The sequence below is a fragment of the Choloepus didactylus genome, chromosome 5 (genome assembly GCF_015220235.1).
Source record: "Choloepus didactylus isolate mChoDid1 chromosome 5, mChoDid1.pri, whole genome shotgun sequence".
Taxonomy (NCBI): Eukaryota; Metazoa; Chordata; class Mammalia; order Pilosa; family Megalonychidae; genus Choloepus; species Choloepus didactylus.
Window position 1 is genome coordinate 103,981,551 of NC_051311.1, and position 25,749 is coordinate 104,007,299.

General features: G+C 36.8%; 2 protein-coding genes across 6 annotated transcripts in view; one reads left to right on the forward strand and one right to left on the reverse strand.

Moving 5' to 3' along the window:
* The window catches only part of ABCB1 (ATP binding cassette subfamily B member 1), a 242,492-nt gene that overhangs the window by 177,721 nt on the left and 39,022 nt on the right, over window positions 1-25,749 (reverse strand). The window lies entirely within an intron of this gene.
* Window positions 1-25,749, forward strand: part of RUNDC3B (RUN domain containing 3B) — a 245,960-nt gene that overhangs the window by 21,728 nt on the left and 198,483 nt on the right. For all 5 annotated transcript variants that reach the window (XM_037836576.1, XM_037836579.1, XM_037836578.1 and 2 more), the window contains exon 2: window positions 21,065-21,180. In XM_037836576.1, the coding sequence (XP_037692504.1) occupies window positions 21,065-21,180 (116 nt within the window). The remainder of the gene's footprint in view (window positions 1-21,064; window positions 21,181-25,749) is intronic.

The following is a 25,749-nucleotide window of genomic DNA, read 5'->3' on the forward strand; positions in this document are numbered from 1 at the left end:
ACTCAGCTGTTCCAAGAGTTTAGTACATAGGAGGCATGTTTATCAACTGAGGTAATTCTCTCTAACTTGCGAAGAATAATAGCATGGGACTTTTCCAAACTACTGTTGAACGTTGGATTAAAGAACTATCTTCACTAATTTTTTAAAAGTCATCCTAGTGCATAATATTAGAATTTTTAATAACTAATAGCTTCATCAGTATAAGCTTTACTTTGAATAGAGTTATTCTAATTCAAATTTAGTGTGGAAATAGAAAAATAAAAGTTCATCTCTTTCAGTGTTTGAATAGAAAATAGGTAGAAAGGTGAAGCTGAATTAAGTTAATGTATTTCTGGTATTTACTTTCCCAAAGCATTCTACTTAAATTTTCTGTTTTACAAAAAATAGCATGTGACAAGGTTAGGTAAAAGTTTCAAAATGCATAGGCTTAAAATATTTCACAAAAGGTAAAACCTGTGTATAATACATAAATTTTGTTATTCTAGCTAAGTCAAGTGATATTTTGTCCATTTTCTCATGATGTTTATCATCCTTAGAAGAGACTAGGTTAACAGAACTATCTCCCAAGTATTCAAACTTAAGATCTTCATTTTGAGTTTTTTTAAAAACCTATATTAGTATTTGTAGTTATAAAAACCACTTCTCCTTTTATATTCCAGATATAGCCTCAAAATTAATACTAAAAACCATTAAAATATAAACAGAAAAGCTTAAAACATGTATGGCTAAGATCTGATGAAAATACATTTATTTAATTTATTTTGTGCAAGGGAAATACACTTTTTGGGAAAAAATCAGATTGAGCCTTTATTGCTAATAATAAAAATTCTAATTAATTTATTTAAAGCAGATTTATTTTATAGCTAAAAAATAATATTGCCAGGATTCAAAGCCAAATAAATCTGTTTTTTAATGCTCTTCTAGGGTCTTCTTCATGTCCTTTATATCCTGTGCCACGCTCTTCTTCATGTCTTTTATATCCTGTGCCATGCTCTTGTAGTTTGTTTTTAGTTCTTTGATTAATTGCTCCAAGTACTGTGTCTCCTCTAATCTTTTGATTTGGGTGTTTGGGTTTGGGTTATGCATATTGTCTGGTTTTATCATATGCTTTAAAAATTTCTGTTGTTTTTGGACTCTTGGCATTTGCTTTACTTGATAGGGTTCTTTTAGGATATGTAGAATTATTCAAAGACGAATCTCTAATTTGTCAGATCTGCAGCTTGGTGGCGTACACTTTCTCTAACTAACCAGCAGATGGAGTCCATGAGTCACCTATTCCCCTCAAGTCAGTTCTCCCCAACTTTGTCTTTGTGGTGTGTGGGGGTCTGGTTCTTGTGGGGTCCTGTTGGTGCACCAAGTTGGGGTGTGTTGTTGGTGCTGTCCGCCCTGAATGTGGGGCGTGTATCTGAGTGGTTAGGGAGGGAGGGCAGCTTTAACAATCAAACCTCTCAGGTGTTCCTGGAGATCTAAGGCTGTTGCAAGAGTCTAAACCTTCAGTTCAGTCTTGTCACAGATTGTCTCTGCCGCTGACCCACAAGTCTTTGGTAATGGCATATGGTCCCTGGGATTTCCGAGTGGGTCCCTCTTCCAAGCTGTGCCCTTCTAGGGCCTCTGCTGAGGGAAGGTTGTGCTACATCACAAGTGCACGCCATCCCTCAAGGGAAGTTCTGGGCCGCCAGGCCGTGTAGGGGTGTTCCCAGCCTGCTGTAAGGATGGCTGAATGTGGAGTGTTAATTTCCCCCTTTTCGCACAGCTCCACCTTCCCAGCTCCAGAACAGTTAGCTGCGGGTTCGTAAAAGGCTATTGTCCATGCTTGATATTGTGGCGTGTACGTGTGTTGCTGGAAACACTTCTGTCACACTGGGTTTTTTGGTGTGGCTCTGGGCTGTGGCTCCTGCAACAGGCAGGAGCGTTTCCAGCCCGCCGGGAAGATGGCTGCGAGGGGCATGGTTTTTCCCCTTTTGGCTAACCTCTGCCTTCCTTGCTCTGAGACGATTAGCAGCAGATGCGCGAAAGGCTGTCTTCCATGCCTGATATTGAGGCGTTCGCACAGCCTGTTCCTGCCACACTTCACTGCGCGGTTCTTGCTGCTGTATCTGCGGCTGCTTTTTTTTTTTTTAAAAAAAGGAACTAGTCCGTCCCCAAATGCTAACCCTCAGTTTCCCCATACCGCAGCGTGGCTGCTGGATATTCAGCAGGCTTACTCACTCATTTCAGAACGCAGAGTCCCGATTTCACCAAGCGCATGGTCCCTGTGGATTTAGCAGACCGTGTCCAGCTGGTGCATCGCTGGAACTGGTGTTCTGGGTCACTTTCTGGCTTTTATCTAGTATTTTTCATGGAGGTGTTTTTTTGCCCTGTCTCTCCTAGCCGCCATCTTAAGTTCTCCCTAAATCTGGTTTTAAAACTTACGCTTTTCCTCTTATACTATGCTGCCTTGAATGTCTAAGATATGGGTCAACTGGATCTAATTTTTGTGCATGTGCATATGTGTCCGTGTGTGTGTGTGTGTGCATGTGCATTTGAACATTTCTTCTTTTAACAGCAGTTTTATTGTGATATATTCACACACCATACAGTCCATTCAAAGCGTATAATCAGCGGCTTTTAGTATGATCACAGAGTTGTGCATTCATCACCACGATCAATTTTAGAACATTTTCATTACTCAAAAAAGAAAAACCCCATACCCTTTAGCAGTCACTTACCAATCCCTCTATCCTTCTCCAGCCCTATATAACCACTAATCTAATTCTGTCTCTATAGATTTATTTATATTTACATTTTATACAAATGGAGTTATACCATATGTAGTACTGTGTGTCTGGTTTCTTTCACTTAGTATAATGTGTTTTTTTTTGTTGTTTTTTAATCATTTTTTTTAATTAGAGAAGTTGTGAGTTTACATAAAAGTCATGTAAAATATAATTTCTTCTTAAGTCTAGTGTTGATAAACCATGATCACTTTCTCTATTATACTTTTTTAAAAATAACTTATACTTGGAATTCCTGCCTCTCTTTTCTTTGCTTAGATGTTATTAAGTCTAAAAGAAAAGGGGATGTGTACTAGTTTAATAACTTTTATGTAAGCTGACGTTATGTTAAATGCTTTATAAGTGCTATCCTTTTTAATATTCAGAATAATTAGGTAAATTAGTAGCAGTAACTCCCTTTGTCTCTTGAGGGCACAGGGAGTTATAGGTTAAATTTCTTGACAAGAATAGGATAATCGCAGATTCAGGTTTGAATCTCAGGACTTCTGATTTCAAAGCCCTGTTCTTTCTGTTGCTCACTGATGTTTTGATTAGTTTATTAGATAGTTTACTTATGTTAAAATATGAGAATATTTTCATGAGCCTGAGAACCATTGGATTCTACGTGGGATATATGATTCAAGTATGCAATTAAAGTATTCTTTATTAAAATAATTTTAATTGGAAGTTCTTTCATGTAAGGGATCAAAAGAGTTCATTTATTTTATGATGGTAAGTTAGTTTTGGTTTGATGACTGTCTAATTTTAGATGAATTATTTTTTTTGAAAATTTTGTCTTTTCTATTATTTTAAAATAGTTTTCCTAATGTTATTTTCATGTAGGGCAATCTGCTGTCATCAAGATTAAATACAAGATGTTAATAATATGCTGTTTCATCCTTTAGGTGCCCAGATTAGCATTTCTTTTGAAGACATTTTGACAGTATGAATGAGGAAAATACTTAAAAATATACTTCTTTCTCTCTCTCTCTCTCTCTCTTCTCCTAAGTTAACTTTTACATTAGATAAAAATTTTTAAAAATCAAAACCACTCTGATGAGAGAGAGGCTCTTGCATTTCAGCATACAAATTCCAGGTAAGATGATGCTTGGGAAGTCTTAACTTGCATAGTACTTGAAAAAAAGAAGGAAAATTGCTGATTCTAAATGACTTGCGAGTGGAGGCCTCTGGTGCAAAGTGTAAGAAAGGAAATAAGCTTTCCAGTGAACAGATATCTGGGTACTGTGCTCATTATCATCTGTAATCACTGTTCTATATTATATTTGGGGTAGATTTATCATAACTCTTGGCAGCCATCTCCTTGGTGATTATTAATGATGGGTAACCACCCACCCCTTTGGTAAAGACCGCTAGTAACAATAAGATATAAGAATTTTGTAAATTTCGATATGAAATATTGTAAACAATTCTGTCTCAGATTATGTTTTATTATAAAATTTCACTGCCTTCAATATGATCTGGTGAATGACTTGAATCTTTTCTGAATATCATGCAGTTCTAATGTCATAATTTTAGAAGTTTTTATGTATCTTTGTTATCTTCAGATATAATATTGTCAAAGCAATATGACAGTATAGATAAGAAAATCATTTCTCTGGGAAAGAGAATCTTTTTAAACAAAGACATTTAAAAACAACTTAATTTTAAGACCCTTTTATATAATTTTATGATTTTTTTTATTGTGTGAAAATTGTTACTTAGACTTGCTTTGATATTTTTAGATATTCATCAGGTTGTCATTTCATTATTTTAAAATCAGTCCTCTTCAGGATAATATCATTGTCAAGAAATAGCTCAGCATCTGTGTGATATTTTTTAGATGTATTGAAATTCTTTTTATGGGTTTGGTGTTTATAGTACATCTTAGCTAGTTACTGTGTTATGGTGACAAGAGTCTCATTCTAGAGAAATAAGGATTGAGTGGGTAGAGTTGGCTAGCTAGAAGTAAAACATGTACTCTATGGAACTAATTTTCCTTCTGAAATGTTGGTTTGTGTTGGCAGGAGGGAAGCAGGTTATAAATGATGAAGCCAAACTGGAGAACATTCTTCTTCTTCATTATTAACTTTGCCGTAATAGAAACCACTTAAAATGCTTTCTCACTCTTAAAATATCTTAGACTTGTGATAGAAGTTGTGCCTAATGATATTATTTGGGGGTATTTGGGCTTTGCTTTTGTTTTAGTTTTTAGTCAGGTATTGAATTAAAAGTAATTTGGTGCTCTGAGATTTGCCTTCTTAAGTTTTTATTATGAAGAGAATGTCTTCTGTATGATATAATCTACATTAAAAATAACATAGTAAAATATGCATCCATTTTTTTGATTACTGATTTTCTGTGAATATGACTCTTGATGCTATAAAATATGTATCTTGGAGAAACTAAGATGGCGGCTAGGTGAGACAGGGCAAAAAAACGCCTCCGTGAAAAACACTAGATAAAAACCAGAAAGTGACCAGAATACTGGTTACAGCAATGTGCCAGCTGGATGAGGTCTGCTAGTTCCACAGCAGCTGTATACTTGGTGAAACCAGGAGTCTGCATTCTGAAACGAGTGAGTAAGCTAGCTGGAAGACCCGCAGCCACGTGGCAGTCTGGGGAAGCCAGGGCTTGGCGTTTGGAGACCGACTGACTCTTTAAAAAAAAAAAAAAAAAAAAGGAAAAACCCAGGAGCAGCTGCAGTTGCAATAGTGGGAACCACGCACTAAAACACAGCAAAAGGGGGCTGGGCGGGCCTCTCAGTGTCTGGCCTGGAAGATAGACTGCTACAGATACCCTCGGGGCCGGGGGAATGGAGGGGAGAGCCAGAAACAGAAAGAAACCCTGTGGCTAGCAGCTGGCTCCCCGGAGGGCTGGATAAACTCCTGCCTGGGGCCGTGCCCACAGCCCAGAGCCCCGCCAGTTGTCCCGGAGCTGGGAAGGAGGAACTGTGCAAGGAGGGGGGTGTAGAGACGCCCCATTCGGCCATCTTTGCATCAGGCTGGGAGTGCCCCTGCACTGCCCAGCGGCCCGGGGCTTCCCTTGAGGGACAGCGTGCACTGGTGATGTAGCATGGCATTCGCTTGGCAGAGGCCCTGGAGGATCGCTGCTGGGCAGGGGGACCTGCTCGGAGAACCCAGGGACACTGCACCAAGTCCGGTGGTTTGTAGGACAACGAGAGAGAGGGTCTGGGGCTGAAATGAAATGAAGGCTTAGACTCTTGCGGTGGCCTTGAATCTCTGGGAACCTGGGGGATTTGAATATTAAAGCTGCCCTTCCTCCCTGGCCACCTGTACACACGCCCCACATTCAGGGCCGACAGCTCCAGCAACACACCCAGCTGAGTTCTCCAACTGAACCCCACAAGAATCATTTCCCCACACACCAGGGGCAAGGTGGAGAACTGACTGGAGGGGTATAAGTCACAGACGCCATCTGCTGGTTAGTTAGAGAAAGTGTACGCCACCAAACTGTTTTGAAAAATTAGATCAGTGTCTTTTTTTACAACTTGAAAAAACCCTATCAAGCAAAGCAAATGCCAAGAGGCCAAAAACAACAGAAAATCTTAATGCATATGAGAAAACCAGATGATATGGAGAATCCACTTCCGAACACACTAATCAAGATTTTGAAAGAGACACAGGACCTGGCAAAATTAATCAAAGTACTACAATCGAGGAACGAAAACATGGCAAAGGATTTGAAGGACATCAAGAAGACCATGGCCCAGGATGTGAGTGACATAAAGAAGACCCTGAAAGAGCATAAAGAAGACATTGCAAGAGTAAATAAAAAAATAGGCGATCTTATGGAAATAAAAGAAACTGTTGGCCAAATTAAAAAGACTCTGGATATCCGCAATACAAGATTAGAGGAAGCTGAACAATGTCTCAGTGTCCTAGAAGTCCACAGGACAGAAAATGAAAGAACAAAAGAAAGAATGGAGAAAAAAATCGAAAAAATTGAAATAGATCTCAGGGATACGATAGATAAAATAAAACGTCCAAACTTAAGACTCATTGGTGTCCCAGAAGGGGAAGAGAAGGGTAAAGGTCTAGAAAGAGTATTCAAAGAAATTGTTGGGGAAAACTTCCCCAACCTTCTACACAATATAAATACACAAAGCATAAATGCCCAGCAAACTCCAAATAGAATAAATCCAAATAAACCCACTCCAAGACATATTCTGATCAGACTGTCAAATACTGAAGAGAAGGAGTAAGTTCTGAAAGCAGCAAGAGAGAAGCAATTCACCACATACAAAGGAAGCAACATAAGACTAAGTAGTGACTACTCAGCGGCCACCATGGAGGCGAGAAGGCAGTGGCATGACATATTTAAACTCTGAAAGAGAAAAATTTCCAACCAAGAATACTTTATCCAGCAAAACTCTACTTCAAATTTGAGGGAGAATTTTAATTTTTCATAGACAAACAAATGCTGAGAGACTTTGCCAATAAAAGACCTGCCCTACTTCAGATACTAAAGGGAGCCCTACCAACAGAGATACAAAGAAAGGAGAAAGAGATATAGAGAATTTTAACAGACATATATAGTACCTTACATCCCAAATCACCAGGACACCCTTTTTTCTCTAGGGATCACGTATCTTTCTCCAGAAGGGACCATAAGCTGGGACATAAAACAAGCCTCAATAAATTAAAAAAAAAAATTTGAATATAGTCAAAGCACATTCTCCAACCACAATGGAATACAAATAGAAGTCAATAATTTTTGAACTGTAACTCCACTATTTACTTCCTACATGATAAAAAATACACAAACTCTAATGGCAAATTAGTGGTTTTGAACTCAATGTAAAATATATAATTTTAGACATATATAAAGGTGGGGGAATGGAGGAGTGTAGGAACATAGTTTATGTGTCCTATTGAAGTGAAGGTGGTATCAAAGAAAAACAAGATTGATATGGATTTAAGAGGTTAATTTTAAGCCCCACAGTAAACACAAAGAAATTACCAGAGAATATAACCATAGAGATGAAAAGTAGAGTATGGGTAAAGAGAAATGGGGGAAGGGGCAAAGGGGAGTTAAGAAATGAGTGTAGGGTTGCTGTTTGAAGTGAAGGGAAATTTCTAGTAATGGATGATGGGAAAGAGCATTACAACATTCTAAATGTGATTAATCCCACTAATGGAAGGCTAGGGAGGGGGTGGAATGGGAAGATTTAGGCTGTATTTCCACAACTGAAAAAAAAAAAAAAAAGGAGTACAGTCTAAATAGATGACAATTGAATGCCAAGGATGAACTTGAATGGGATTGGAGGATGGAGAACAGGAGGCTCAAAGGGGACATAAGGAAAAGGAAATATAGAATGTAAGCTTCGTATCATTGTTGAATCTCTTGTACTTCTTAGCTGCGCTTAATGGGATTGCATAAAAGAATGTTCTTGTTTATGGGAGGTGTATATGTGAATTACAGTGTATGTTCAAGGATGTGTGCAGCTTGCTCTCATGTTCAGAAGACAGAGCAATAGATGATGGATGATAGATAGGGAGGGAGGGAAAGAAATAACGATATGACAGCATGTTAAAGTTGGTGGATTGAGCCATTGGGGGAGGGGGGTCAGGGTATGATGGAATTCTGTGTATGAGGTTAGTATTGTTTTTGCAACTGTTCCTATAACTTTGAATTTATTTCAAAATAAAAAAAAAAGAAAAAATGTGTATCTTAATAGTGGCCTTTTCTTATTATATTTTATAAAGCAGTTAATTTGTCAGGTAATTTTTTGTTATTCCTGGAGGATACTGGTGACAACAATCCTTATCAGACTGCTGTAAGTGGAATTTGATTTCCAGCCTAGCTTTTTTGAAGAAGTGAACACTTTGGTTTTTTCTTTTTAAATATGATGTTCAGTTTATTTTACTGATGTGCTTATTACTGTCTTAGAGGCCATAATTATTTAAAACGGTAGCTTTTCCTGTCTTGAAGAATGTGGTTGCAGAGTCAGCTTTCCCAGTCTGTTCTACCTAATAAAGATTAAAGAGAAATGTTTAGGCATTTTAACATTTACTTATATTTAGGTCAAAGATGGAGGTGTAGTTTGAGTGTTTTTTTGTTTATTCATGTTTTGAACACTTTCCGTTTCATTCTTCTATTGAATAAGAACAGTGCACTTATTCTTATTAAAAGTCATTGAGAATTGGAACATTTTTCTCATGTGTTGTCTAATGATAGGACATATAAAACAAAGTTTTCAAGGCCATCTTCAATGATTTTTTCAACTTAATCAGTCCTACTTTCTAGACCGTTTTTTTTTTTTCCTCTTGGCTTCAGTTGAGCTCCACTTGCTGTTGTAGGTAGTACCATGTAGTTGAACATTAATCTACCTCATCCTTTCTTACCAGGCTTGTTCCTTTGAACCAAAGAAGACAGAAAATTATTTGAGTGGCTATTTTCTCAGTTCTTTCAAGGATATGTAATGCTGTATGATGAGTACCATTCTAGCTGCATAAGAGAAAAATTATTTCATTACGTAGAAAGAATGCCTTCAGGCAGTGGTTTTCAAAGAGTGCTCCTAGACCTAGACCTTTCAGGCATCTGCAAAGTCACATTGATTTCAATGTTTGTATTTTTTGTTGCCATTTTCTAATAAATATGCAGTTTAGTTTTTCAGAGGCTACACAATGTGTAATATTACAACAGATTGAATACAGAAAAAGATATGAGAATCCAACTATTTTCTATTAAGCATAACATTAAAGAGGTTTATAAAAATGCAAAACAGTTCCATTCTTCTTGCTAATTATTTGTTTCAGAAAATATCTTTTTCTTAAAAATATATAATCCTAATGTAATAATTTATTTTGTTTGTAATTAATTAATTAATACAGGCAGTCCTCGCTTTGCATGGTCCCAATATGTGCAAATTTCAGTTACTATATTTAATTTCAGTTAAATAATGTCAGTCCCCCAACAATATGGTTCTAATTTTAGTTATAACAGTATATTAACTGTGAGTAATTGTATAAAATACAAATTTTGTTGCTAGCTCTTCAGTCCACAAATCACTATATAAATGACAACAATACATCATGAATCAGTGACTATGAAAATTACTTCTTTCAAAGTCTGATACTGACGGTCACTTTGCAACTTATTGAGTTCATGCACAGACAGGAAAGAGTGTAGTTGTATTGATTCCTTGTCTCTTGGTGATAAACCTACGTGATTTTTTATGAAATGGGTGATCAAGAGTGAATTGGCTGGTGAAAGTGAAAGTGCAGCAAAGAAATAAAAATTGATAATGCTAGTTATTTCCCAAAAGAACTAGCAAATAGCCAGGAACAACTAGTAAATAATCTGGAACAAATGTTAGGGGGACTTCTGTGACAGACAACAACATACAACAGTCTGGAATGGGTGGAACAACTGAGATTGCTGCATAGAACTGTAAATAAAGCTCCCCAAACTGAGGAGCTGGCACCCCTCCCCAACTGGCATGGCAGAAGAATTGGAATACTTCCCTGTGGGAAAAAGAAGCAGCCCCGGCCAGGAGCAAGGGAATGTAGCTCAACTAAGCTACAATGCGGTTTTAATTGACAAATGTGGATGACTGAATACAAGCTATGAGCACAGATAAACCTGGAGCAAGCAGGAAAGGAACCTGGGGGTTTCTTGCAGCAGAGAGGAGGCGGGGCTAACATAAAAATACATAAAAATATGAAAACAGGCTTTTGGAGTTGGCTGAGCTCAGAATACTGGAAAAGGGCTGGGTCCCAAGAATTGTCCCCAGCCCTCTAGTTCGCCAGGCAAGAACCAGAGTTGGTGCCCAGTACCAACTCTGGTTCTTGCCTGGCGAACTGGAGGGCTGGGGACTGGCTCTGAAAATGAGACTTGTTTCTTTTTTCCTTTTTTTTCTCTCATTCTAGGTAGCTCATTAGAGAAAGCCTCAGGCATTTTCAGTTGTCATCCCTGACCTGGGCAAGGGTAGAGTTAAGATAAAAGAAAAACTCAAGTGTAGGAGATAATTCCCTAAAGGGCTTATCTTCCCTAAGAAAAGGGGGAGAGGCAGGGCCCTGATATCCCTCCCTCAGTGAACTCAGACCCCAGGGCCTGGGGGCTGGGGACAGAAATGACTTAAGCTTGGTTTCTGACACCATCAGACCCTGGGCAGATCAGAGCTCACTGAGAATTAAAAGTACCACCCCTTTTTATGCTGGTGGGGAGCTGTGGGCTGACAAGCACCACCTGCTGGGCAGGATAGGAAAAAAACAGCATCTAGAGGCCTCGCAAGAAAGTCTGACAATCTTCTGGGTCTCACCTGCAGGGAAACCTGATACTGATTACAATCTCCTCCTGAGACATGGGCCCATCTGGTCTGGGAAAATCTGGGGTAATCAAGGAAACTTGATGCCTATACAATAAAAAATTACGCATCACACCAGGAAAAACAAATATATGGGCCAATCAAAGGAACAAACCTACACTTCAAATGAGATACAGGAGTTAAAACAACTAATTTAAGATCTTCAAACAAATATGCTAAATCAATTCAAAAATCAGATCAGCTATTTGAGGGAAGATACGGCAAAAGAGATGAAGGCTGTAAAGAAGATATTGGGCGAACATAAGGAAGAACTCGAACATTTGAAAAAAACAATTGGCAGAACTTATGAAAATGAAGGGCACAGAAGAAGAGATGAGAAACACAATGGAGACATACAACAGCACATTTGAAGAGGCAGAAGAAAGGATTCGTGAACTAGAGGACAAGACGTCTGAAATCCTACATACAAAAGAACAGATAGGCAAAAGAATGGAAAAATATGAGCGGGGTCTCAGGGAACTGGATGACAACATGAAGCACATGAATATATGTGTCATGTGTGCCAGAAGGAGAAGAGAAGGGAAAAGGGGCAGAAACAATAATGGAAGAAATAATCACTGAAAATTTCCCATCTCTTATAAAAGACATAAAATTACAGATCCAAGAAGCACAACATACCTCCAACATTACAGATCTGAGTGACCGACTCCAAGACGCTTAATAATCAGATTATTAGATGTCAAAGACAGAGAATTCTGAAAGCAGCAAGAGAAAAGCGATCCATAACATACAAAGGAAGCTCGATAAGACTGTGTGCGGATTTCTCAGTAGAAACCATGGAGACAAGAAGGCAGTGGTATGATACGTTTAAGATACTGAAAGAGGAAAGCCACCAACCAAGAATTCTATGTCTGGCAAAATTGTCCTTCAGAAATGAGGGAGAGTTTAAAATATTTTCAAACAAACAGACACTGAGAGTTTGTGAACAAGATACCTGCTCTATAACAAATAATAAAGAGAGCACTAAATGCAGAGAGGGAAGATGGGAGAGAGAGGTTTGGAGAAGAGGGTAGAAATGAAGACTATCAGTAAGGCTAAAAAGAGGAAAACAAAAAAGTAATATATGACATATAAAATCCGAAAGACAAAATGGTAGACAGTAGACATTACATTGAGTGAAATTAGCCAGAAACAAAAGGATGGATACTCTATGGTCTCACAAATATTAACTAACATTGATAAGCAAAATTTTGAGAGTTGAGAACACAGGTTATCAGAAGATAGAAAGAGGTTAGAGATCAGACATTTGATGCTGAATGAGTACAGAAGGTTCAATAGGATCGATTGTATAGATCCGGAAATGGAATGGATAGCATAATAATGTGTGATGGTAGCCCAATATTGTAAGTACTCTGAACAAAGATGAGTGTGAGTATAGTTGAAAGAGGAAGGCTAGGGGCATGTATGAAGCAAGAAGAAAAGATAGAAGATAAAGACTGGAATTACATTGTTCTCGTTTGCTAATGCTGCCAGAATGCAAAACACCAGAAATGGATTGGCTTTGGTAAAAGGGGGTTTATTTGGTTCCACAGTTACAGTGTTAAGGCCATCAAGTGTCCATCTACAAAGGGTACCTTCACTGGAGGATGGCCAGTGGCATCCGGAAAACCTCTGTTGGCTGGGAAGGCATGTGGCTGGCATCTGCTTGCCCCCAGGTTGCGTTCCAAAATGGCGTTCTCCAAAATGTCTGCATCAGCTTCCAATGGCCATCTTCAGAATGTCTGTCTTAGCTCCAGCTAGCTGTGAGTGCCTTCTGTCTGAGCTTATATAGTGCTCCAGTAAACTAAACAAGGCCCATGCTGAATGGGTGGGGCCATGCCTCCATGGAAATTATCCAGTTATCATCTACAGTTGGGTGGGTCACATCTCCATGGACACTGAACCAGTAGGTTCCAACCCAATCCACACTAATATGTCTGCCCCCACAAGAATGCATTAAAGAATATGGCTTTTTCTGGGGGACATAATACATTCAAACTGGCCCATATATAACTTAGCAAAACCTAGAGTGGTCAATTATGGTGCGTAAATGTACAAATATGTTTTTACATGAGGGAGAACAAATGAATGTCAGCTTCGCAAGATGTTGAAAATTGGATGGTGTATGGGAAAAATATAATCAATGCAAACTAGAGCCTGTAGTTAATGGTAACATTATAAGATGCTTCCATTAGTTGTCACAAAGCAATATACCAAAGCTAAATGTCTGTAAGAGGGTACACAAGGGAGTGAGATGGGATTCTTGGTGGTGGTGCTGTCTGACCTTTTCATTGTATTTTATTTTATTTTTATTTTTTTATCTTTTAGATTTTTATTTATTTTTTCCCTCCTTTTCCTCTTTCTTTGGGGGAATAAATGGAAATGTCCTCATGTAGATTATGGTGGTGAATGCATAATTGTGTGGTTATACTGGGAATTGTTGATTGTTGACTTCGGATGGATTCTATGGTATATGAATAAAACTGTTTACAAAATAAATAGAGGGATACAAGTACTGCAGAAAATGTGGAGAGAGACATGTACCTAATCACTGTTGGTGGGGAAGTAGAATGATGCAGCCCATCTAGAGGGCAGTGTGGTTGTTCCACAGGAAGCTAACTATGGGGTTGCTGTATTGTCCTGCAACCCCGTTACTGGATATATACTTGGAAGAACTGTGGCATAAGTGGACATTGCACACTGGTGTTTATGGCACCAGTATTCACAATTCACAATGGATGGAGGTGGCCTAAGAATACATAAGCTGATAAACTGAATGGTTAACTGTAGTGTATACATACGATGTAATACTGAGTAGCGGTAAAAAGAAATGAAGTTGTTAGGTATGCAACTAGGTATTTGGACCTGGAAGACAGTATGTTGAGTGAGATGGGCCAGAATTGAAAAGACAAACATTATAAAGTTTCACTAATATGGACAAATTATGTGCAAAGATGGAGAATTGAATCTGAGAGCATAGGTTATCAAGGGATAGTTTTGGTAAACGTTTCTAGTTGGTAAGCTCATACAGCCATCACATCTATTCATGAGTTGTAATGGTTGTCCCTAAATTCTGAGATGCTGAGCTGTTTGTATATAACCTGGGCAGTCCCTGGAACTCGGGTATCTGTGTGACACCTGAGACTCAGATCCCGAGTTTGGTAGCTGTGAATGTCAAGATTATTCCATACAGCAACTTTTAAAGAAGCTGCAAAAGAGATCAGACATCAATTAAAGATAAGAATGAAATGGACTTGGTTAGGACTAAGGTAAACCAGACTAAAGGGAAATCAGCACATCCCCTGGTACCTGGTGTGTGGCTGTTGGTCTGGGAAATGCTTTTTCCCGATACTTGTTAGTAAAGACGATGAGAAACAGTTTGCTTTTAGCTGGCAAGGCCAGCAATACACCTTCAATGTCCTCCTCAGGGGTGTGTCAGCTCTCCAGCCTTATGTCATAAGCTGGTTTGCATGGGGCTTTGATCACGTCTCCCTTCCCCAATATTGATGAGAACATGTTGATTGAACCTAGTGAGCAAGAAGTAGCAACTACTCTAGACTTATTGGTAAGGCATTTGCATGGCACAGGGTGGGGAGAAAAATCCAACAAAATGTCAGGGGCTCCCCAACTCAGTGAAATTTCTAGGTGTCCAGTGGTATGGGGCATGTTGAGATATCCCTTCCTAGGTGAAGGGTAAGCTGTTGAATCTGCCCGCTCCAAGAACCTCAAAGGAAGCACAGTGACTAATTAGCCTCTTTGGATTTTGTCAATAATATATTCCTCATTTGCTATTCTGTCCCATTTTCTGAGTGACCCCAATAGCTACTAGTTTTGAGTAGGGGCTGAAACAAGAGGAGGCTCTTCGACAGGTCAGACTGCCATGGTAGTTGCTCTGCCACTTGAGCCATTTGATCCAGTAGATCCAGTGGTGATGGAAGTTTCAGTGGCAAATAGAGATGTTTGGAGCTTTTGGCAGGCCCCTATAGGAGAATCACAGCTAAGACCCTTCAGATTTTGGAGCTAAGCCTTGTCATCCTTTTCAGATAACTACTTTCCTTTTGAGAAACAGCTTTTGGCTTGCTACTGGGCTTAGTAGAGATTGAACACTTAACCATGGGCCACCAAGTTACCATGGGACTGAACTAGGTGTCTGACCCACCAAACCATAAAGTTGAGTGTGCACCACAAAGGGAAGTGGTTTATAGGAGATTAGGCTTGAGCAGGCCCCAAAGACAGAATTACATTACCAGAGGAAGTGGCCCAAATGCCCATGGCCTCTACTTCTGCCGCATCATCTTCTCTTTCCCAGCTTACAGCTGTGGCCTCTTGTAAAGTTCCTTACTGTTGGTTTACTGCCAAGAAAACTTGGGCTTAGTTTACAGACAGTTCTGCATGATATCACCCAAAAGTGGGTAGTTGCAGCACTGCAGCCCTTTCTGTGACATCCCTGAAGGACAGTGGTGAAGGGAAATCCTTCCAGTGGGTAAAACTAAGCAGTGCACCTTGTGGTTCTTTTTGCTTAGAAGGAGAAATAGCTGGAGTTGCATTTGTATACTGATTCATGGGCTATGGCAAACATTTAGCTGGATGGTCAGGACTTGAAAGGAACATGATTGGAAAATTGGTGGCAAAGAAGTCTGGGGAGAGGTATGTGGATAGACCTTTCTGAGTGGGCAAAGAACAAGATATTTGTGTCCCATGCGAATGCTTAGTAGAGGATGGCTTTAGCAGAGGAGGATTTTAATAATCAAGTGATGGTTAGGATAACCCATTCTTTGGATATTAGTCATGTTCTTGCTACAGCCACTGCTGTCATTGATCAGTGGGCTCGTTACCAAAGTGACTGTGGTGGTAGGGATAGAGTTTTTACATGAACTTCCACTCACCAAGGCTGACCTGCCTACTTCCATGGTTGAGAGCCCAGTCTGCCAGACCTGAGACCAACATTCAGTTCCTGATATGGCACCATTCCCCAAGGTGATTAGCCTGCTAGGTGGTGGCAGGTTGATTACATTTGGCCACTTCCATCATGGAAGGGGCAGCATTTTGTTCTTACTGGAGTAGACACATACACTGGATATGTATTTGCTGTCTTGTATGCAGTGCTTCTGCCCATACTACCATTGATGGACTTAAAGGATGCTTTATCCACTGTCTTGGTATTCCACACAGCATTGCTTCTAATCAAGGAATCCTCTTCAAAGCAGATGAAGTCTGGGAATGGCATATGCCATGGTCTTACCATAAACCCCATCATCCTGAAGCAGCTAGATTGATTGAATGGTGGAATGGCCTTTTGAAGACTCAGTTATGGTGGCTAACTGGGTGGCAATACCTTGTCGGGCTATGGCAGTGAACTCCAGGATGCTGTATATGTTCTAAATTAGTATCCACTCTATGGTGTGTTTCCCCTGTAGCCAGTAATAATGGGTCCAGGAATCAAAGGATGGAAATTGGAGGTACATTACTCACTATAACCCCTAGTGATCTACTAGAAGAATTTTTGCTTCCTTTTCCTGCTATCTTAAGCTCTGCTAGTCTACAACTCTTAGTCCCAATAGGTAGAATGCTTCCATCAAGAGACACAACAATGATTCTGTTGAACTGGAAGTTAAGACTGCTACCTGGCCACTTTGGTCTCCTCTTACCTTTGAATCAACAGGAAAAGAAGGGAATTGCTGTACTGGCAGGGGTGATAGATCCTGATTATCAAGAGGAAATAGAACTGCTACTTCATGATGGATATAAATAAGAGTTTGCCTGGAATACAGTAAATCCCTGAGGTCATCTTTTAGTATGACCATGCCCTGTGATTAAAGTCAATAGGAAACTGAAACCACCCAATCTAGGCAGGTAGTAATGGCCCAGACCCTTCAGGAATGAAGGTTTGGGTCACTCCACCAGGCAAAGACCCAAGACCAGCTCTGGTGCTTGCTGAGGGTAAAGGGAATATGGAATGGGTAGTGAAAGAAGGTAGTTATAAATATGATCTCCATCCACATGACCAGTTGCAGAAACAAGGACTCTGATGGTGATTGTGTAGTTTCCTTGTTTTGTTCTGAGTGTATTTGTATATATACATGAAGCAGATATCTTTATTTTCTTCCATCTTATCCCTTTAGCATTATAACATAAGTTGTAGTAACTTTATGCCATAAAGTTTAAGTTATATGATATGAAGTTTGAGTGAATATTACCCAAGGACTTCCACCGTCTTCTGGGGAAAGAGTGTGTTTCTGGTTGTATTCAGCACAATTGAATTATATTAAGCAGAAGTATGACTGTTACTGTTTTTATTTAGTGATTAGTATGGTTTAAGGAGATATATTGTGTGCCACATTGACAAGGGGTAGACTCTGATGGTTAAGTTCATATGTCTACTTGGTTAGATTATGGTGTCCAGTTGTTAGAAAAGCACTGGCTTAATTGTTCCTGTGAGGATATTGAATGGATTTAAATCATCAGTAAATTGATTGCATATATGGCTGTTGACATCTACAACCATCAAGGAGATTGTCTTCAACAATGAGAGAAGTCTCATCCAATCAGTTGAAAGCCTTAAAGGAGAACTGATGATTTTAGCAGTTGGGAAGAATTTCTGTTTCTACTATAGCTAGTCAGCCAGCTTCTTCTGGCAAGTTTTTTGAAACCTTTATCAGAATTCCCAGCTTGTAGCCTGTCCTATAGAATTTGGACTTTGTCAATCCCCTTGGTAATATGAGCCAATTCCTAAAATAAGTCTGAATATTTACATACATACATACAAATATGTGTACAGACACACACATGCATATATATATTCAGCTCTGTTTCCCTGGAAAGCCCTAATAGTGTAAGTTTTTTATAAAAAAGTAAACCCTTTAAGTCTTAATGTTTCTAATGTTTTAAATTACAGTATACTAAATGAATTATAGTTTTACTATTTTTTCTTTTTCTTATGTATTATTACTGGCAATAAGAGTGTTTTTTCAAAAATTTTTAAGGGTTACAGTATAAGTGTCACATTTTCCCATTGATTATTAAGTTCATATTTCATGGTTTCAGCTTGAACAGTCATAGTTATGGTCCTGCACTACCATGCAAAGCAAGGGCTCCCTGTATTCTACAAATTTCTCAGTTTAATTTCTAATAGGGTAAACGTTTTTATTGTAGTGACATAATACATAATAAATTTCTCATTTTAACCATTTTGGAGTGTACAATTCAGTGGTATTAATTATATTCACAATGTTATGCCACCATCACCACCATCCATTACCAAGGCTTTTATGACCCCTAACAGAAACCTTATACCCATTAAACAAAAACTGTCCATACCCCCAACCCCTGACCCCTTATAACCTCTAATCTACTTTCTGTCTCTATGAATTTGCTCATAGATATTTCATAAAGTGGAATCATACAACATTTGTCCTTCTGTGTGTTCCTTATTTCAATCAACATAATGATTTCAGGCATCATCATATTGTAGCATGCATGAGAACTTCATTCCTTTATATGGCTGAATAATGATCTGTTGTAAGTATATACCACGTTTTGTTTTTCCATTTGTCTGCTCATGGACACTTGGGTTGTTTCTACTTTGTGGCTATTGTGAATAATGCTGCTATGAATATTGGTGTAAAGTATCTGTTTGAGTCCCTGTTTTAAATTCTTCGGGGGAATATACCTGTTAGAACTGCCAGGTCATATGGTAATTCTGTTTAACTTTTTGAGGAACTGCGAAGCTGTTTTCCACAGAAGCTGTACCATTTTTTATTCCCAATAGTAATGTGCAAGAGTTCCATTTTTTTCCACATTCTCACCAATACTTATTTATTTTCCATTTTTAAAAAATAATAGCTTTCCTAGTGGATGTGAAATGGTAGCTCATGGTGGTTTTGATTTGCATTTGTCTGATGACTGGAGTGATGTTGAACATCTTTTCATGTGCTTATTGGCCATTTGCATATCATTTTTAGAGAAATGTCTATTCAAGTACTTGCCATTTTTAAATTGAGGTGTTTCTCTTTGTTGTTAAGTTGTATAGTCTTTATATATTCTATTAAACCCTTATCAGATAGATATATGATTTGCAACTATTTTCTCCCATTCTAAAGGTTGTCTTTTCACTTTCTTAAGGATATCCTATGGTACACAAAAGTTTTTAATGTTAATGAAGTCTACTTTATTTTTTTCTCCTGTTGTTCACACTTTTGTGTTGTATCTAAGAAATCATTGCCAAATCCAATGTCATGGATGTTTTCCCCTGTTTTCTTCTAACAGATTTCTGGCTTTAACTCTTATATTTAGGTCGTTGGTTCATTTTGAGTTAATTTTTGTGTATGGCATGAGGTTTTGGGCTAACTTCATTCTTTGCAAGTGGCTATCCAGTGTTTCTAACATAATTTGTTGAAGATCCTGTTCTTTCCCATTTAATGTACTTGGCATCCTTGTTGAAAATCAGTTGGCCATGAATGTTTGGATTCATTTCTGAACTCTTAATTTTATTCCATTGGTCTATATGTCTATCCTCATGTCAGTAGCACACTGTTTTGACTACTGTGACGTGTAAGATTTGAAAAATTGGGACGTGTGACACTTGTGACTTTGTTCTTTTTCAAGATGTTTTGAGTATTCGGAGCCCCTTGTGATTCCATATGAATTTGAGGATCCTCTTTTCTGTTTCTGCAAAAAAGGCTGCTGGCATTTTTATAGGGATTGCACTGAATCTGTAGATTCTTTGGGTAGTATTGATAGCTTAAGAATATCTAATATGGTAAATGTTAATAGATACAGCTCACATAAACAAAACTCTATTTTCCCCTTTATTCATGTCCCCTATATTTTCTGTTCATCATCATAACCATCAAGCTTAAAACCTAACAGTCTGTACTCATTCATCTCCCTTTATTTGAATTCTTTAACAAGTCTCTGGTTGTCTTCTTCACTTCATTACATACTGATATTGTCTTTATTTAGGCCCTCATTATCTTTATAGGGTATAACTATAAAGGGATAGCATGTGGGAATTGTTTGGGGTGATGAAACTGTTCTGTATCCTGATTTTGATGATGTTTACATGAATCTGTGTATGTGTTAAAAATCATAAGTTTTTGTTTGTCTCGCTGTGATACTAGCCTTTAAATGTTTCTTTGCCATTCTTTCAAAATAGAGCTTGCAAATAAAACAGCAAGTGTTTATTGAGTATCTTGTTCACGGTACACTGTCAAGTATGTTGTCCTATGTACTGAGGAAGATACAAACACACAGAAGACGTTTCTGCCCAGGAGCAATTTATATTTTAATAAGATTGAGGTGGATAACACAAATAATAATAGTAAGATAAATAATAATTGTCTCGAAAGAGAGATACCAAAAACATGATATTTTGTTCCAGGAATATGCACAAGAAAGAAAATAGTTTCCTCAGAGCAGTAGGATGATTCTTCCTTGAAGAAATGGCATTTGAGCTGAGTCTTGCAAAATGTATTGGTTTTTGGAAATAGAAAATAGAGACAAAGGACATTCTGATAGAAGGAAAAATATAGCACACTTTAGAGATTTGCAATTTTTCCTATATATAGCTCGTTAAAACTTGTATCTCTACTTCATGAATGCTCATGTCCTATTTTATTCTATTTTCTGCTCACAAATTCTTAAAGCATTTGGGTCTGAAGACCAAATTTCTTACAAGTACTATTATGGCTTTTGAATATTTTGGAGACAATAATTTAGGGCATATTTTGATTCTTATTTTTAATGACTATGAGGTGGTGAGCTATTCCTAAGTCTTGATTTGGTGAATAGATGCTAAAAGCCAGATAATTCTGTGAAAAAATTTAGTTAAATTTTCTATTTATGTAGAGAATTTGAATAAATTATCATTTTATTCTATAAAATATTTCTCTGATATTTTCCAATATTCCTTTCCTCCCATTTTGCCTACTTAGATGAATGAATCAACCCTGCCTAAAAGCAACAATAATCTCTTTTGTCACAGGTTTTCTGTGAAGACCCTGATTGATCGATCCTGCTTTGAGACAATTGATGATTCTTCTCCTGAATTTAACAATTTTGCAGCTATTTTGGAACAGATTCTAAGTCACCGGCTCAAAGGTAACAGCATTGATGTTTTATTTATTCTCCCAACAGCTGTCTTTGTCCTAAGCTTGGAATTTTAGAAAGCACACAGCCTGGTGCGATATAGAAAGGAGCCACACGGCATCTTGAGAAACATAAAGCTGACTTCAGAATGCCCAATCTTTTGGCCTGTGTCCCTAGAGAATAATTACCATTCTCAGATTACTCCTATTTCCAGTATGAATTAAAAATGTTGAGTGTGTTAATTGCATCATGCAAGGAGCAAATTCACTTTCCGTAAGCAATTAAATACAAGCTTAAATTAAATGGTAGCCCATCCCACAAGGGTCACTAGATGGTATTTTAGTCAATTTATAAATAAGCATTCCAGGCATTGTTTGTTTGGTTAGCCTCTACTTCCCTAAACTCTGGAATCTTTGAAAATTTCTTAGCAGGAAGTAGGTTAAAAAGGAGTGTGTAAGTAGGTATTTGAACTTGATTTTCTTAAATTGGTTAGCATATTATACCAGAAATATGTGTCTCTTAAAATGAGGCATTTAAAGTGGAAGATGGGAAAAGATTCTCTCTGAAGTATAACTTTTAAAAGTTATATATATCTTTAAAATATAGTTAATAAAAAGTATTACTATAGTATAAATTTTAGTGACAAATATTAACTGTATCACATCAATTCCATTATCTGCTCTTTTTTAAAAGAAACTTGATCATGAGATGTTTTCTCTTATGTTTTTATTATCTTTACAACATTAATGGTATAGTTTCTAAGCAGTTACCTGCTTTGATAATATAACTTTTGAGACTCAGGTTTAAGCTGAAAGTTAATCCTATTCTATACTTCAAGAAGCTGAAAGCATCCAAGTTCTATACTAAATGTTTAAAATTAGTTGAGTACTTCTCTGAACCCATAGCAAAAGATTGAATTTAATTACATTGAATTCAGAAAAATCTGAATTCAGTCAGCTCTTTGCAGTTTAAAATGTGGTTTATAAAAATAACTGACTGCTTTCTTTGTAAAAAAATTTTTCATTTATAAAGGGTTATACAAATTATTTTTATTTTCTTATTTTTGCTGTTCTGTATTTTCTGAATTTTCTGCAATTAATATGCTAATTTTATTAAGAAAACAAGTTCTTATAAAAGCAAAGGATATGGGAGTATTTTGAGATATTGTCAGGATTATTATATTGTGTAGTGATCATGTTTTAATTCCATAAATAATACCTGACTGAAAAATGCAAGGAATATAGTAGATCCTGGATGTACCTACAAGCATTTTTTCTGAAGACTTCAATTCCTTTAATTCAGTACACTACTTGTGATACACCGTATCATCATGTGGCATACCATATATGATTCAGAAAATACACAAACAACTATGCATAGAAAACAATAATGTTATGTTGAGATGCCTATGTTGAGTGAAGTGGTGGAGTCACTTACCATGTAAGTGGACCCCTCTGGTGTACCATTCTGCCATCTTCTAAGTCAAGCCTCAGCAAAATATAAAATGCAGACCTTCGGAATTACTTCTAAGCAATCCAGTGTATGAATGTTATTTCTGAGAAGCCAATGAATTAGTATACTCAAAATAAGATTCCCTAGTTGATAAATAGATAAGAACCCTGCTGGTATGACTAACATAGTAAAAAAGGCTAATACAGTAAGATCTGTGTTAATTTTTTTTAAGCTAGGTAAGATCAGTAATTCAAAACTTGCTTTAAAAAAAGTTCCTGTGAATTGACAACTGGGGCCACTGTTATTAGTATAAATATGACTGATGAAATTATCTTCAACTTTGGAGAAGAGGTATTTTAAAGAGCAAGTGTCTAAAGACTTTCATATCTTATTTCCCAATTTTTAATATTCTAATGTATAAGGAATTACTTTTACTTGTGGAAAAGTTTTATAATTATTGTGATAGTATGCTGTGCTCACTTAAAATTTTATTGTAAAACAACTAATTTTTCCAACTTGTCTTATAGAGGTACAAATTAAAAATTTATAACTTCATGGGTTTATAAAATTTACTTTTCTACAGTTATTTCTAATTTTTAAAGTAAAAGGTCATTTGGTTTAAAATTTTAATTTTTCCAGAGAAAGGTAAAGTCCTATCTTGACACATTACAAGCTGTGCTAAAATAGGTAAAGTGGAAAGCTGAAAGAGTTATCTTCTTAATTCATTATAAAAGCCCCCTTATTGGAGAAAAGGAGGCTTTGAAAACCACACACTTTAATCTTCTTTGCAGTAATCCCTCAAGGACATAATCGACTTACTTTTCTAGAATATAGCTGAGAACTAAGAATTAATCATAGAATATTAGAGTTAAAAGGTATCTCAGTTCAGTAATTTTTGAACTTTCAAAGGATAATCCTTCTCTCTGCCATACCCTACAAGCCAGAAGCTTTTATTATAAAGGCAGAAGCTGGGTATGGAAGTCCAGTGTCTCTTTTGAAGCCAGGGTGGGGAAGGAAGTCAGGCATTTTGCCTGCTTAGCAGCAAATAATCCTCACCCTGCACCTCAATAGCACTGCTTCAGGTAGCATCAAGGATCATAGATGGAAAATCACTCTTCTATTCTAGGTTTTCTGTTTTCTTTTTCCTGCCTTTCTTTGGGTTACTTGAACATTTTTGTAGTGTTTTATTTTTATTTTGGTATTTTTGAGTCTTTCTGTTGTATAGAATTTTTAATGGTTGCTCTAGGTATTACATTATGTATATATAATTTATCATGGTCTACTGGTACCATATTTTAATAGTTTGAGTGAAATTTAGAAACCTTACTTCCCTTTGTGGCTTTTGCTCTGTACCTTTTGTAATGTAATTGTTTTAAATATTTCCTCTATGTACATTTAGAGCCACATCAGGCAGTGTTATAATTTTTGCTTCAACCATCAAATCTAATTTAGAAAACTCTAGAGGGGAAGGAATTGGAGATATTTTATCTTTTTATCTTTATTGGAGATATTTTATCTTTTTATATTCTTTGGAAGAATTTTGTATAAGCTTTGAATGTCCTATTAGGTGGAAGTTGCCAGAAAAACTCTCTGGATCAAGTGGTGTGCGTATGTTTCAACTATTAACCCACCTTCACTTTCTTTAATGAGTATAGATCTGTTCAGGTTTTTCTTTCTTCTTGACTTAGTTAAATTTTTCTAAGAAATTGTCAATTCCTTGTGTTCTATTTCTTATGATCTGTATTACAGAATAGAATCTCTTCTGTATTTATAATTGTTGATTTCTTCTATATTCTGTTAGTTGTTTGATATCTGCTATATCTAGTTAATTCTAACTTTTCGTTTTAATGTTATACTTCTAAAATAAATAAATTCAACTGAATAGCTTAAAAAAGTTAAGTCTCCCTAAAGAGTTCTAAAGACTAAAACTTAAAGCACCTGTTAGTTTCTTTATGACACTGTCAAAAGCTAGGATTTTGTTTTTATAAAAAGCTACTCACTTCCCTCATCAATTGCCAGCACCCCTCTTCTCCAAAAGATACAGTATATTTAACTCAGGATGCTGTTAAAGAGCAAAACAAAAATTCCATTCATGAAGACCTTGTATCATTTTCCACAAAAATCCCAGCTAGTTTGGTCCCCTTTTTTATCCTTAATTTTGTTAATTTGTTCCTTTTCTCTTGAGAAGTATTTCCAGAGATTTGTCAGTTGTATTAGTCTTTGAAATAACTAACATCGCTTTTTTGATTATTTATATATGCTTATGGCACTATTATTTTCTCTACTATGTTTTCTTTGGTTGTATTCTGTTTCTGTTGCGCTTGTAGCAGATAGATTAATTTTCAGCCTTATTGGCTACAATTTACGACTTTGGGTAGGTAATGTTTTCATTAATAATTCATTTCTAAGTAACTTCTACTTTTCATTATGATTTCTTCTTTGACTTATACGTTATTTAGAAGTTTATTTTCAAGGTTTAACAAAAAAAGACATTAAAAGTTATATTTTCATTTTTACTTCTGAGTTAGTAGCATTATGGTCAGAGAATTTAGTCAGTATGACAGATTCTTTGAAATTTGTGTAACTTTTTATTTGTCTAGCTTATAGTTAAATTTAATAAATGTTCCATCTTGAGAAGATTGCATATTCTCTAATTGTTAGCTATGTTTTTCAAATGTTATTCACATTTTTGGAGGCTTGATCTATCAATAACCGAGAAATTTTAAATTATTTTGCTAGTCAGATGGATTTTTCAGCTTATTCTTATAAATAGGTCAATTTTTCCTTTCTGTATTTTGAGGCTTTGTTACTTGGTATGATCAATTTCACAGTTTTTATAGGGTTATTTATTTTCTTCATTTTTGGCCTTTTGAGGATTTCTGTGATTTTTTTTTTCCCTTTGCATACTATGGATAAAAGTTTTGTTTTGTTTTGTTTTTGTTTTTGTTTTGTTTTTTTAAATTGTATCCAGCATGTCTAGTCCCCCCATCCCCCTTTTTTTCCTATTTGGTAGCAGGAGGATTTTCCTAAAACTCCATGTTTTCTGCAGGTTGACAATTTATTGATATCTCTGAAGGAAGTTCCAAAATTTTCTCCTTTCTTTTTTTTTCTTTTGAAAGTTATCCTTGC